The sequence below is a fragment of the Lissotriton vulgaris genome, chromosome 2_2, assembly GCF_964263255.1.
Source record: "Lissotriton vulgaris chromosome 2_2, aLisVul1.2, whole genome shotgun sequence".
Taxonomy (NCBI): domain Eukaryota; kingdom Metazoa; phylum Chordata; class Amphibia; order Caudata; family Salamandridae; genus Lissotriton; species Lissotriton vulgaris.
The window spans coordinates 96,508,605-96,522,696 of NC_141688.1; the positions used below are offsets into that span (position 1 = coordinate 96,508,605).

At 44.9% G+C, this 14,092-nt stretch overlaps 1 protein-coding gene across 2 annotated transcripts in view; it reads right to left on the reverse strand.

The window, feature by feature from the left end:
• LOC147729081 (cysteine repeat modular protein 2-like) overlaps positions 1–14,092 on the reverse strand; it is a 721,334-nt gene that overhangs the window by 629,380 nt on the left and 77,862 nt on the right. For both annotated transcript variants that reach the window (XM_086959364.1, XM_086959363.1), the window contains one exon: positions 2,896–2,938. In XM_086959364.1, the coding sequence (XP_086815490.1) occupies positions 2,896–2,938 (43 nt within the window). The remainder of the gene's footprint in view (positions 1–2,895; positions 2,939–14,092) is intronic.

Consider the following 14,092-nt stretch of genomic DNA (forward strand, 5'->3'; position numbering starts at 1 on the left):
GAGAAACAACCAAAGTTATCAGAGAGGCTTCTTTCAGATCCCAAATTCTTATAGTCTAGATAACCGTACTGATTGAGAAATAATATTGGAGCTAGATGACAGATCTAAAAGGGCAAGGATGGTCATGCTACCCAGGTCTACGGTCAAGGTCCCTCTAAGGTCATTTGTCATTGAAAGAAGTACAGATTTGATATTATGAGCAGGTCTGAAACTAGACCATGTTGGGTTCAGAAGTGACTTATGTTCCACATAATCAGATAGCTGAGCATTGACTACTTTTTCAATAATTTTGTAAGGCAAGACCAGAACCAATGTAAGCCTGTATTTAGTTAACCATCAATTTTTTTAACAGTAGTGCCATAATGGATTTTTCCATGACCCAGGAACTAATGAAGATTATAGAGAAATATTAAACATGTCCATGATGGGGGAGGTGTGAAGGGAGATGAGACTTGCTGCTATCTTAAATGTATGAGGGCACAGACCAAGCTTTGACTCAACCTTTGCTCAAAAAAAGAGGTCAGAAACTAGATGCTCAGGTAGTGATGAAGCTCCACTCAATATGGAGCCAAATTGTCAATGAAGTCCACTGTGAACATAATTCTGTGTACCCAGAGACATTTTAAGGTATGGGCAAAGTGGGCAATTGCCAAGGGCATCCATTTCCAGGCACCTCATTGGAAAATAAACTTTCTCTTTGCCTCACTTATCTCAATTTGTGTATTTCAATCTTGAATGTATAGTTCAATATTGTTCTGTAACGGAAGGCTTGAATTAGAACAATAAAATTCAAAGTTGTTACAAGCAAGTCCCCATAATATTTCTTGCCCGGGGCCATCAAAAGCCTTAAGATGACACTGTTTGTACCATCTCATGAGAGGACAGGAAATGTAAATACATTTAATTGGACAACCAGGTTGTTGCAGAGATACTGAGAGGAGGAATCCAAATGATTGTACACCTCCAAGTTACTAAGTTGAGTGACATTGGAAAACAAACCTAAAAAGAGGGTTTTTTTAACTATAAGATCCAAGGGGAGTAATAGGAAGCGTTGGCAGTTTTGATAAGTTGTTTGTATGTACACTTGTGCAGTACCGTGCTTTCACCTCAAGGGCACAAAATAATTTCCTGTTACTTTCTAGGCTGTTACATTTTTTTTCCTTCATAGAGATCATCTGTCGACCAGGAGGCTGAACAATATTGTGTTTATCATTAGTAGTGCAATTAGAGGCAATATCATTGACCCTTTGGTTAAAATCTTCTGCAATGCAAAATATATCATTAAAAAGAAGAGGATTGTATTTTAGACCAAACATGAGATTGGGCTAAAGTGAATATTAAGATCTATTATCTGCTAGCGTACCATAATAACAGACTACCATTGATAGGTGGCTTGGCTATCACAGTGATGTGCAAGCATCTCTGAAAAGACAGGGGGCTCCAAATACATAACCAGCTGGAGTATAGTCACTCCTTTACCACTAGAAGGCTCACTTTCTAGAGGGATATACTGGGAAAATAATGCAATTTAGAATAAAAGTAATAACGTGAAAGCATAAAAAGGCTCTTAAAGCCATTTCAATACAAAAACTATAATGTGCAGGTGCCATGCAACTCCTCCAATCCAAATGAGTTACAAGGTAGCTCTTACACAGAAACAAAATAATTGTCCTCGCGGCCCTTATTGCTCCGATCAGAAGACACATCACACAATTAAGCAAGAACAGTTGAACCTCAACTGAGGCAGAACCTTCATGTTTGATGCCACTTCCTCAGAAGGTAAATGGTGGCTTTCGAGGAGGATGGAAAAAACCTCTCTGTACTGGGGTGAGTGTATGACATTGTTCTGTATTCTGTCCATCACTTGTCCTTTTTGCATTTGCTGCAGTAGATCAAGGCGGATTTCCCGCCTGCCCTCGTCTTTATGTTTGCGTTACGTTTAGTACTCTGTCTACATAGGAGGCAATGCTCGCAAGACATTCGTGGAGATAGAGAAGATGGCTGAGAGGGTGTGTGTGTCGAACTCTTAATTGCCTAAGATTTTCTTCAAAGTGTCTTCAGTCACAGACACTTTAAAATGTCGTACCCACGTGCCTCATTCTCATTTGTAGTAACATCCTTGAGGTGACATTCAGTGATGAGATAATTAGCACTTCGAGATGAAGCGAACACGTGTAACCGAGATAGCGCTGCTTGCTCAACTGGACGAATTGTGCACTTCATTAGGAAAAGAAGTGATTTCTCGATACAAGAAAAACCTATCACATGACTTGTTCAGGTCCCAATTAGGACAGCTGAGTCACGTGGATGGAAACTGTGCATTAGAAAAAATGAAGTGTCGTGATTTGCAGTGCAGAATCTTAAAAAGCAAACAAAACAAGTACGTTCTCAGGCCGGAAACAGATACTAGCCTCATGAATAATCTACTGTAAACAGCTTGAATATTTCCCCACCCAAGGGCAGATTTACAATGTCTTCGTTTCCCTATGGGGAAAGGAGACAACATACACCACGTTTGAATTTCATTTGCCCATTATCTTACTGAACGCATACTGAAAGGTTTTCATAAGATTACACATGCACTTAAATGAAGGTAATATACAGCTAAAACAGGTCCGTCGCCATCAATAGTGCAGCAGGGGCATTGGCACCAGGGCTCAAAAATCTGTGGAGCCCACTGAACCCTGATTATTGCTGTATTTTACTCCTCCAAGAACAGCCAGAGGGACCCTTATAATTGTTTGCACTATTGTCCATAGACTCTTGCCATGCCACTGTGTCAGGATCATAATAGAGGCTGCATTTCACATTTTTGTTAAGAATTACAAATCGATTATTAAAGTCCTTGACATAAAGCAAAAGTAAAAATAATGGATAACATAAATGTGTACTTACAAGAAGTAACCTTCTAAGCAGCTAGTGCAAAATTCAGGATTGTCTAGGAAACAAAGACAGCCATAAGAAGTATGCAATGAATTAGCAAACTAAAAACAACATACAGCAAAATAAAAAGGTGTATAATTTCATGTTACTCTGACCAGAGGTACACATATTTAATTCATTTGATTTTTGCACACATGCTACGTAGGTGTAGATATACGTGAAGCAGACATTGTATAGTTTGTAAAATATTAAAGGCAAGCCAGCAATTTTGGTAAAGAGGCCATAAGATTTGAAACTGCCCTCATTAGCAGCAATAAGACACTCACAAGGAAGGAATGAGCTCTGTGAAATAATGGGCTGGTTTACCCTGTTCTTAGCAGAGGGTCGTCATTATGTCTCCACAGACTGGTGCTGGAGAGGAGTCAGTCAAACAACTACACGCATGCCACTACTGATATCAGTTCACCATCATACACCATGTTCACACATTACACTTAGCATGACCATATATTTTATTTTCTAGACTACCATATCATTTTATTAGAAATTATCAGAATGCATTATTCAACGGTTTAAAACATCAATTTGTCTCAAAACATTAAACTACACAGAGACACAAATGACATTCATTACAACAATACAAAACGTCAAACAAAAAGTCACATAGACTTCCACTCTACTCGAACTCGCTAGCTGCTAGCTGCTCTCTTGAGCTTTTAAAATTACCCGTTTTTGTATTTGTGTATATTGGAATTTAAATTGTTTCCCCCTGTTTTTAAATTAGTTGGCACACGCCTACTTGTAACTGCATCTTCCAACACGCACTGTATTCGGTGGAACCACCGCTCTTTGCGGGTCCAACGCCCTCGTTTGTTTGTTGGCGGACATCTTTGGTTGGGGAAGAGGGTGCACGCGCTAGTCCTCTCTCTAGGAGGCGACTAGGGCTTAAAAGCAGGCAAATCCGGTCAGCTCGTTCTTGACCATTAGCGCACCACATGCAACGCTTCCACTCTACTCGAACTCGCTAGCTGCTCTCTTGAGCTTTTAAAATTACCCGTTTTTGTATTTGTGTATATTGGAATTTAAATTGTTTCCCCCTGTTTTTAAATTAGTTGGCACACGCCTACTTGTAACTGCATCTTCCAACACGCACTGTATTCGGTGGAACCACCGCTCTTTGCGGGTCCCTCGCCCTCGTTTGTTTGTTGGCGGACATCTTTGGTTGGGGAAGAGGGTGCACGCGCTAGTCCTCTCTCTAGGAGGCGACTAGGGCTTAAAAGCTGCCATGTCCACGCGCAGCGGAGACGCGCAGCGGGGATGCCGGAATATCGCCGGAGTTTCGCCAGAGTCAAGCCCGTCCGGGCCCAGACGGGCTCAGGGCATACCACTCTGCTCAATCCACCTAGACTTCTGGCCCCTCCCCTCAGGTATTAACGGAACTCATTGCTCTCGCTTCGCGCGCCTAAACTGCCTAGTTGCCGTTACTATTGGGTTGAGGGTACTGCCTTTAAACACTGTCTTGGGTGTCGTTTGTCTAATAGCTGTGTGACTTCAAATTCACTCACTATGGCTCTGCTTAATTGCAGATCACTGCCTTGTCACGCAATGGAAATACACTCCCTCCTTTTGGACCACTGTCTGGATGTGTTATTCCTGACGGAAACGTGGCTGACCGCGTGTTCTGGTCCCGATATTGTCAATGCTCTCCCGCCGGGCTACCTCATTTTCCATCTTGATAGGCCGGAGGGGAGAGGGGGTGGAGTGGCCATCGTGTATAGAGATACTTTCGTGTGCAAGGCTGTAGACTGCGGTATTACCAATACTGAAAGCTGTCATTTCTCCCTTGGCATATCTTCTTCCGTTTCCATCTCTGGCCTCCTTTTGTATCGGCCTCCTGCTACGCTGGGGAATTTTGTGGACTCTCTCATAGAGGCCATTATTCCATTAGCTGCTGCCTCATGCAATTTTGTACTTCTTGGGGATTTTAATCTTCACTTTGATGACCCCAATGATGTAGTAGCAAGAGATTTATTGAGCTCATTTGGTGCTCTCGACCTTCACCTCGCTCATCTGGGAGCTACTCACAATAGAGGTCATCAGCTTGATGCTGTTTTTGCTAATACTGCCAACCTGCAAGCCCTCCAGATGTTGGCCCTTCCCTGGACGGATCACCACCTTATTCCTTTCAGTTGGTTGTTGAAGAACCGGGGAGATCCCGTGCCTAGACAACATACTGTGGAACGACTCTGGTCGAAGCTGCCGGTTGACAGTTGGGTTGAAGAGCTAGCTATAACTCGCCCTGACCCTGTAGATGACCCCAATATTGCTGATCAACACCTGGCTAATTGGCTCACTAACTCTCTTGATCTATTGATTCCTAAAAAAAGGAGGCTTATCAGGGAGAGAAGAATTGCCTCTGCCCCCTGGTACACTCCGGAACTTAGGAGTTGTAGAACTTCTTGCAAAAGGCTTGAACGTGCCTGGAGGAGAGTGCAGACGGAAGAAAGCCGGGCTAATTATAAAAGAGAGATGAGGAAATACAAAAGTGCATTGAAGGAGGTCAAAAAGAATTTCTTTAGTGATAGGATTGAGAGGGCAAGTAATTCTCCAAGAGAATAGTTTAAAATTTTTAAAGAACTTTTGAAAGCCCCGGTCCCGCCAGTCGTGCATGCTAATCCTAAAGAGAAATGTGAAGAACTGGCTAGTTTCTTCCATTCAAAAATAGATACAATCCTATCCTCTCTGCCCGCTATGCCTCAAATCTCTGAGCCGGCTGCTGGTCCAATAAGCTGTCTGACCGAACTTGTCTCCTTTGGCCCCTTCTCGGAAGAGGAGGTCACAAAGGTCTTGTTGGAGATGAAGAGTGGTTCTCCGAGTGATCCAGTGCCTATGAAACATCTTAAACTTGTGGCTAACACTCTGTCAGCTCCGCTAACCGACCTTATTAACCTTTCTCTCTCACATGGCATAGTTCCTCAGAGATGGAAAAGGGCAGTAGTAAAAGCCTTACTGAAAAAACCAGGCTTGGATCCCGCCAATTTGACCAACTTTAGGCCAATCTCGCTTCTGCCGGGGTTTTCTAAAATCGCCGAGAAGCTGGTTAACCGTCAGCTTTCGTACTATCTTGAGTCCAACCACCTGTTGGGAGACTCCCAGACTGGTTTCCGTCCCGGCCAGGGAACGGACACAGCCCTGCTGGCGGTTGTGGAGGAAGCAAGGAGCACTCTTGATACTGGAGGATCAGTGGCAGTGATCCTCCTGGACTTGAGTGCTGCCTTTGACACCGTGAGTCATCAGGTGCTCCTCCAACGCCTGTCAGAGGTAGGTGTCTCAGGGACGGCCCTGAAATGGTTGGGATCCTTCCTCTCCAACCGTTTCTACCAAGTCTGGGAAGGGGCGGAACAGTCTTCCCTATTCCCTCTTCAATGTGGAGTCCCGCAGGGCTCATCGCTGAGCCATACTTTGTTTAATGCATATATGACTCCACTTGAAAGAGTGGTAGCCCCTTCGGGGCTGAAGATCATCAGCTATGCTGATGATACTCAGCTGGTGGTGGGCCTTACTCAGCTGGCAGAACAACCTAACGTGTTACATGACTGCCTGGCCAATGTCTACCAATGGATGTCCAACTCGGCCCTAAAGCTCAATGGAGGAAAAACTGAGCTGATGCTCTTGGGCAACTCCAGTCCCTCCATTATTGCCAGCTGTTGGCCCCGGTCTCTTGGCGATCCACCATCTCCCAAGAAGGAGATCAAGTCCTTAGGAGTATGGTTGGAGGAAGATCTGTCCTTTAGGACCCACGCCAGGAAGACCGCGGGGGTTTGCTTCGGTCTACTGAAGTCAGCCCGAAAGGTGTTACCACTGCTTCCGGATCCAGCTAAGAAGCTTTTGATGCGTGGTTTAATCCTTTCGAGGCTCGACTTTGGAAATGCCCTGTTTCTTGGTGCCCCTGAAGCGACCTTTAAAACTCTCCAACAGGTGCAAAACGCAGCTGCCAGAGTCTTGATGGAGATCCCTAGAGGGCATTCTGCTGCCCCGGCCCTCAAAGCGCTTCACTGGCTCCCGGTTAAGGAGCGGGTGAAATTCAAGGCGCTGTGTACGGCCCATAAAATTTTACATGGCAAAGGCCCCCCCATCCTTTTTAATTTGGCCCGTCCTTATAAACCTCCACGCCCTCTGCGCTCAGACCAGCAACATCTTTTGCAATCTGCGAGAGTTAGGAGAGCTAGGACTGGGGGCAGGCGTTTCTCGGTACAGGTGGCATCTCTGTGGAACTCTCTGCCCCTTAAGATTCGCTCAGAGCCCAAGATCCTACTATTTAGGAAACTCCTTAAAACCTATTTGTTTCCACAGTAGTGAGTAATCCAGTCTCTCCTTCTTTGGTCTGTCGCGCCGGGATGCCCCCGGGTAAGCTGAGCGCGTTACAAGTTTCATATAATAATAATAATAATAATAATAGACAGTACCTCAATTTAGATCACCTAATACAAAAGTCGTGATTGATCAGGTTCTGTAATAATGAAAATTATTTGTGATTTTTTAAAATGAGAAACACCTTTCAAGCTGGCATTACAGCACCCTGCTTTTATATTCTTTCCACAAGGGCAATACCAAACAGTGTGCCAATTGGGCTCCTTACAAACCATCACAGTTGTAATTTAAATTAATTCACATCATGAGCCTCAATGTTATTGCATACGTAGAACACTTGTTTGGTGAAAAAACAGTCGACACGTTTCGAACCCTAATGTGTGTCTTTTAGGGTTCTCCTCAGGGCTCAGAACACACAATGAGCTCTTTTCTCCAAAATTGTCCTTTCAGATTGAATTTTCTTTCCAAATTAAATTCTGCCCCAACTTCACAATGTGCTAAAATATTATAACGGGAAACTCCTTCACATCAATCAAATCCATGATCATGCTTCTTGTTTACGCATCTAATTCACTTAATTTTTAATAGACACCGGATGGGGCCTGAATCTTTGTGCTGAGGTTTCATGTAGTGTGTTGCCTGCCGGTATTTAACCCTGTGTTGTTCAGGCAATAACTTCCGGGTCTGTTCAGACAATTCCTTCTGGGTTTTGCGTCATACTCTTCAGCAGAGAAGAGAATATATAAGTGAGCTGGCAGAGCATCTTCAGGCCCACTTCCATGGGCCCATGACTGTGGTGGCACTACTTGGGAAGCAAGACTCACAGCACGCAGAATCCAGGTTCTGGGTTCAAAGTTGTTGGAGTCTTTTCTGTCCTTGGGGGTCTGCTCAGGAGGCCAGCCAAATGGCCATTCCTGATAGCCCTGGCTTAAAGATGCAGGTCCAATCCTTATCACTTGTACAGCAGGGCAGCAGAGTAGCAGTCCTTCTTGCAGAGTAGCACAACAGAACTTCTGAGTCTTCCAAAGGTCCAGAGGTATACTGAAAGGGAAATATTTATATCCAATGCCAGCTTTGAAGTAGGAGAGGTTCGAGAGGTTCCCTTCCCCCGAGGGGTTTGGAATTTTCTGCATCTCTGCCCTGGTCCCAGCTTCCTTGGAGACACAAAAGACTAGTGTCAAACCCTTTGTGAGTGTGCTCGGGCAGAGTCTTTGTGATGTGCAAGCGTGATAGGTGACAGCCACTCCCCCTCATCAAGTCAGGGATGGCCCATCCTCCCAACACCAATTCTCCCTTTGTCTCAAGGTCTGGAAGCAAAACACAAAGACCAACTGCCAGCTACACCTAGTCATTGGACCCAGGATACAGGCTGCAGGCACCAAATGGTTGGGACAAGGAAATGCCAACTTTCTAAAAGTACCATTTTCAGAATTGTGACTTAAAGTCCAACTTTGCCATAGCAAAGGGGTTTAAATTCCAATTATTTAGACACCAAACTAGACATTTATATCTGCTCCCAATTGAAAGCTATCACTTCTTAAATGTAATAAGGAAGCCCAATGCTAGCCTTTTGAAGCAGTAGTAAAAACGAATTTAATAGTTTTCCACTACCAGGACATATGAAACTGAAATGTTAATATCCATCTTTTTTAATACACTGCACTCTGCCCTCTGGGATGCCTTTCAAGGACCTACCCTATGGGTGACTTTTATGTGTTAAAAAGGAAGGTTTAGGCCTGCCAAAAGGTAAGTGCTGCAGGCCCATAGTAACATTTTGTTTACAGGCCCTGGGTTCTTGTAGTGCTACTTTACTAGGGACTTACAAGTAAATTACATGTGCCAATGGGCTGGAAGCCAATTGAACCATATTTTAGGGAGCGAGCACACACATTTTAGCACTGGTTTAGCAGTTTAGCAGTAGTAAAGTGAACAGACCCTTAAGGCTAAAACAAAATATCTGCAAAAACGGAGGAGTACGGCAAAGCATTTTGGGGTGGCCACCCTAAGGGTTACAGGTCTAAGACATACCCCCTTCACAGCTGAAAGTGGGGAGAACTACCAAAACTCCTAAGAGTTCTCATCACTAAGGTGGAAGAACCTGAAGAGACCATGAGCATTAATGTGGTCTGATACAGGACTGTCTTCTACTGTCAAGTTATTTCATTCGAGGGAGATAAAACACCTCAATAGCTAGGGATTCTCACCTCTCATTTGCATGAGCCATCTGAACATTCTGTTGTCTGTTTGAACCCGGAAGTGAGTCCCTCACAGGTATGGAATCAGTGTCTTCAGTGCCCAGAACACAGCAAAGGCCTCCCTCTCAACAGCACTCCACCTCTGTTCCTGGAGAAGTAACCTTCTTCTAATGAAGGTTACAGATTAGTCCAGGTCCTGCTCAATAAACTGTGCTAAGACAGCCCGTACACCATGCTCTGAAGAGTCTGTCTGCCCAATTAACCTGTAATGGTAAGAGGGACATAGAATTGGTAATTAGATTTCCTACAGGTAAAGACGAAAGGGACCGTGGGAGGTTCCCTCCCGGTACCGCAGTTTGTCCTAGAAGGAAGATTAAATAGAAACATTTTTAGTGCCTTGGTAAAATGAAGGAGACCACACAGGTCTAGTGGAACTTACTTCATCACGACGGATGATCGCACAAAGTTGATGATAAGTACACCCACTATATAGGAGTACATTGATCGAGAAAAGACACTGCATGTATTTAGGGTCTTCCAGCTTGGCTGGTAGTTAGAACATTTTAATTGTCCTTTTCCTTTATTTGCTACAGATACGGCGTGTCAGTGTATAACCATATGTATTAAGTATTAGGTGTATACACATAAGGTGTGCACCTCCTGGTTTCCTATTCACAGGATTCATTAGGAGTGGTATGCATGGGGCTGGTCCTCGTGTGGTCCTGAAGAAGAGCTTGTAGGGGACAGCTCAAAACATCTTGACCCAATATTAGGGACACCATACGCATCACAGTTAGGTCTTTCCCTAATATTAACCCCTGATTTTAAAGCATACCGACTAAGAGCAGGAATAAAACATTAGCTCACTAGCTAGGTATTTTTAACTTATTTTTTTTCCACTCCACATCACTACACCACACATAATTTCAAAACTCAGTGCTACTACGTAGTTCGCAAGTCGCAGCACGCCTCAATCCGTAGAGGATTGAGGAAACCCCAATGATGAAGCATGCCACCTAGGGGCAACCCTGGTGGGTGAGGGGACTCTAGAAAATAAAGATGTTATTCTTTCTTGAAAGAGGGTTTTCCCATAGATGTTCAGTGGAATCCCTGTGCTCCCTAAGGTTAGGTTTCTTATTCCGGCATTCCAGATGTTGTCGAACTGCATTCAGTGAGGAGGGTGAACCTAACCTTAACCTTTACCTCCCCCTGTTTTTAGATTGTGTCCCCTCTTGAGAAGCCATGGACCTTGTGGGCCTTCTGACAACAGGCAGTCTACAGGTATGGCAGGATTCACAGCTACTTTTAAAGAACTTGAGGACCCCCCCCCACTCAAAGGGAAACAGAGCCACTGGGTAGTGACTCCTGAGGTTGTCTGTGACTATGACCTAGTGGAATATATTAGAGTTGGCCTGCTTTAAGGACCCCAGATAACACCTCATGGTAGTCATACTGGCTCCTGTGTCCCTCAGAGCCTATACCCTGTGTCCATTGATGATGATCCACTGCCTTTACTCAAAGGTATTTGAAGGCATAGGGGGTTTTGGTACCATCTCTCAATCTCCTAGGGACACTAATGTTACCTCTGCTCGCTCCCCAATGCTAACTGGAACCACCTTCCCCCACGAGTGCTTCACCGGACCATCCAGGTGTCTGCCCTCCGGTGAGGGGCTGTTCCCTCTTGGGTTGTCTGGGATCTCCATTGGAGTCACCATACTTGTAGCACTTAGTGCACTGGGGGAACAAACTCCCTGTATGCTTGTCAAAGAGACCCTTCTCCCTTGCCAAGGCTCTCTCGGCCTCAGCTTTCTTCTCCTCCATCATGAGGCTGGCCAACTGCAGTCTAAGTTCTCTTTCAGCCTTCCTGCCCACCAGCTCCTCTGGGGACAGACCTTGTAAAGAAGACACACTCCTCTCTCCTCTTGCAGGGAATTCCAACACAGAAGACAAGTCATCTCCATCCCATGAGTCCTGCATCTCATTGCTTGCATCCAGGCCCTGCTCTTGCTCCTCCATATCATCCATCTCATTCCCATCTTCTGTTGCTGTCAGCAACTGAATAGCCTCCGCCCAGGCCCTCAGAGCTTTCTGAAGCTCCAAATTCTTGATTGGATGTTTTCTTTCCTTACAGAACTAATTGAGCTCAACCACACTGAAGCTCTTCAGGCTGATGAGTTCGAATCCCATTTCTGCAGGTATGGCCACAGACAGTCCGGTGTGGTGAGGGTGAATCTGGAAAAAGCAAAAGAGCTAATCAAAAAGAATTTAAAAAACTAAAATGGATATCCTATTATTTATCTGTATGGCACTGATCAACTCACTGCTGAACACAGATGTGGGAAATAGGGTTAATGGTTGAAGGTGTTGAAACACCACTTAAGCAGCAACCACAATTCTTTAGTTTGAACTATTTTTAAACCCCAAACAAACCTGTGCTCAACCCACAAGTAGCTTGGCACAAAGCAGTCAGGCTTAAGTATTTATGCAGCACTACATACAGTAATAAAGTGAAAACACAACACAAGAAAAATCTCAAACCAATAGTGTAAAATGTAATAAATTATTTGAGACCAAAGTGACAAAAATCGAACCGAAGAAATGCAATTTCTGATTTAAGTGAAAAACTGCTTAGAAATACAAAGCGCCAACTGTGGTTATCTGGTCATGCTGGGCTGGGACAAAGTCGAAAAAGTCAAACCACAAAGGAGGGCGTTTGGATACAGCGACCAGGTTAGGCTGCTGAACAAAGTACTTCAAATCCTGGTTGTAGAGTGTTGCAAGACCCAGCTTCAAGAATGCATCACACAAAAGCAGTTCTGAGGGGCTGCAAGTGACGCTGCAAGGTCCTACTTCAGAGACACGCTCCGCAGTGGCTTTTCCAAACAGGCTGTCAATGCGCCTAGCAATGCGAGATCCTGCACAGTCGTTGAGAATGCCGTCAATTAAGGCTTGGGATGTGAAGTCCTGTGCCGGCTATATGTCGCTCAGTGTAGTTCCAATGGGGTGCTGCAAGGAGATGTGTTGTGCTGCGTATGTTCTGTGACGAGGCCACATCTGAGCTAACTGAAGCATCTTTAAGCCGATTTCCAAGGGTCCAGGACTGGGGAGGCACCACTTTGGAGGAAAGACTCCCAGAAGGCAGAGCTAGGCTCTGTGTTCAAGGTGGAGTGGAGCCTTTTCTGTCCTGTAGTCTCTGATCAGAAGGCACGCTAACTAGCCCTTGGAGTCACCCTGGTGGTCCTGGGTTTAAAAATGTGGGTCCAGGCCTTCTCACTTAGGCAGTGGGTGGAAGGGGAAACAGAGTAGTAGTCCTTCTTGCAGGGCAGTACAGCAGTCCTTCTGAGTCTTAGACAGGTCCAGAGGTGTACTGAAGAGTTGATTCTGAGGATCCAATACTTATATCTAGTGCCAGCTTTGAAGTAGGAGAAGGTTCTAGAGGTTTCCACCCCCAAAGGTGTTTGGGATTTCCTCCATCCCTGCCCTGGCGCCAGTTTGTCTGTAGACACAAAAGACTAGTATCAAACCCATTGTGAGTGTGTTCAGTCAGTCTTTGTGATGCGCAAGTGTGGTAGATGACAACCACTCCCCCCAATCAAATCAGAGAAGGACCATCCAGCCAACACCTATGCCCCCTTTGTCTCACTGTCTGGTAGCAACACACAGAGACCAACTACCAGCAACACCTACTCATGTTACCCAGGATATAGGCTGCAGCCATCAAAAGGTTAGGACAAGAAAATGGCTATTTTCAAAAGTGTTATTTTCAGAACTGGGACTTAAAATCAAATTTTTCCATTACGTGGGTTTTTTAGTTAACATTCTTTAGACACCAAACTCAAAATTATTATCTGCTCTCAATTGAAAGGTCTTTCCTTTTAAATGTAATAAGGTACACCAATGTTATCCTATGGGAGAGGTAGGCCTTGCAGTAGTGAAAAACAAATTTGAGAATTTGTCACTACCTGAACATATACACCTTAAAAGTACATGTCCAACATCCTAAATACACTGCTCCCAGTCCTCTGGGCTATTTAGGGCCTTCCCTATAGGAAGGTATTAAAAATAAAGGTTTAGGCATGGGAAAAGGTTTATTTTCCCAGGTCAAAATGGCAATTTAACTGCATGCACAGGCTACACTAGCAAGCGGGTGAGGTTTTTGTTTATTCCGGCATAGAGTGCGTTGCCGTAGTCGAGCCCACTGGTGACCAGGGCGTGAGTGACGGTCTTTCTGTGTTTGAGGGGGATCCATTTGAAGGTCTTACGTAGGAGGCGGAGGGTGTAGAAGCAGGAGGACGAGACAGAGTTGATCTGGCGGTCCATTTTGAGCTCTGAGTCCAGGATGATTCCCAGGTTGCATGCGTGGTCTGTGGGGGTGGGCAGGCTTCCAAGGGCAGGGGGGCACCAGATGTTGTTCCAGGCATCGGGGTTTGGGCCCATGATGAGTACTTCCGTTTTGTTGGTATTTAGTTGTAGGCAGCGGTTTTTCATCCATTTGGCGACGGCTTCCATGCCTTTTTGATAGTTGTGTCTGGCGGTGTTGGGTTCGTTGGATAGGGAGAGGATGAGTTGAGTGCCGTCTGTTATGACACAATGTTAAGTCTGTATGTTCCGACGATGGGGGCGAGCGGAGCCATGTAGACTTT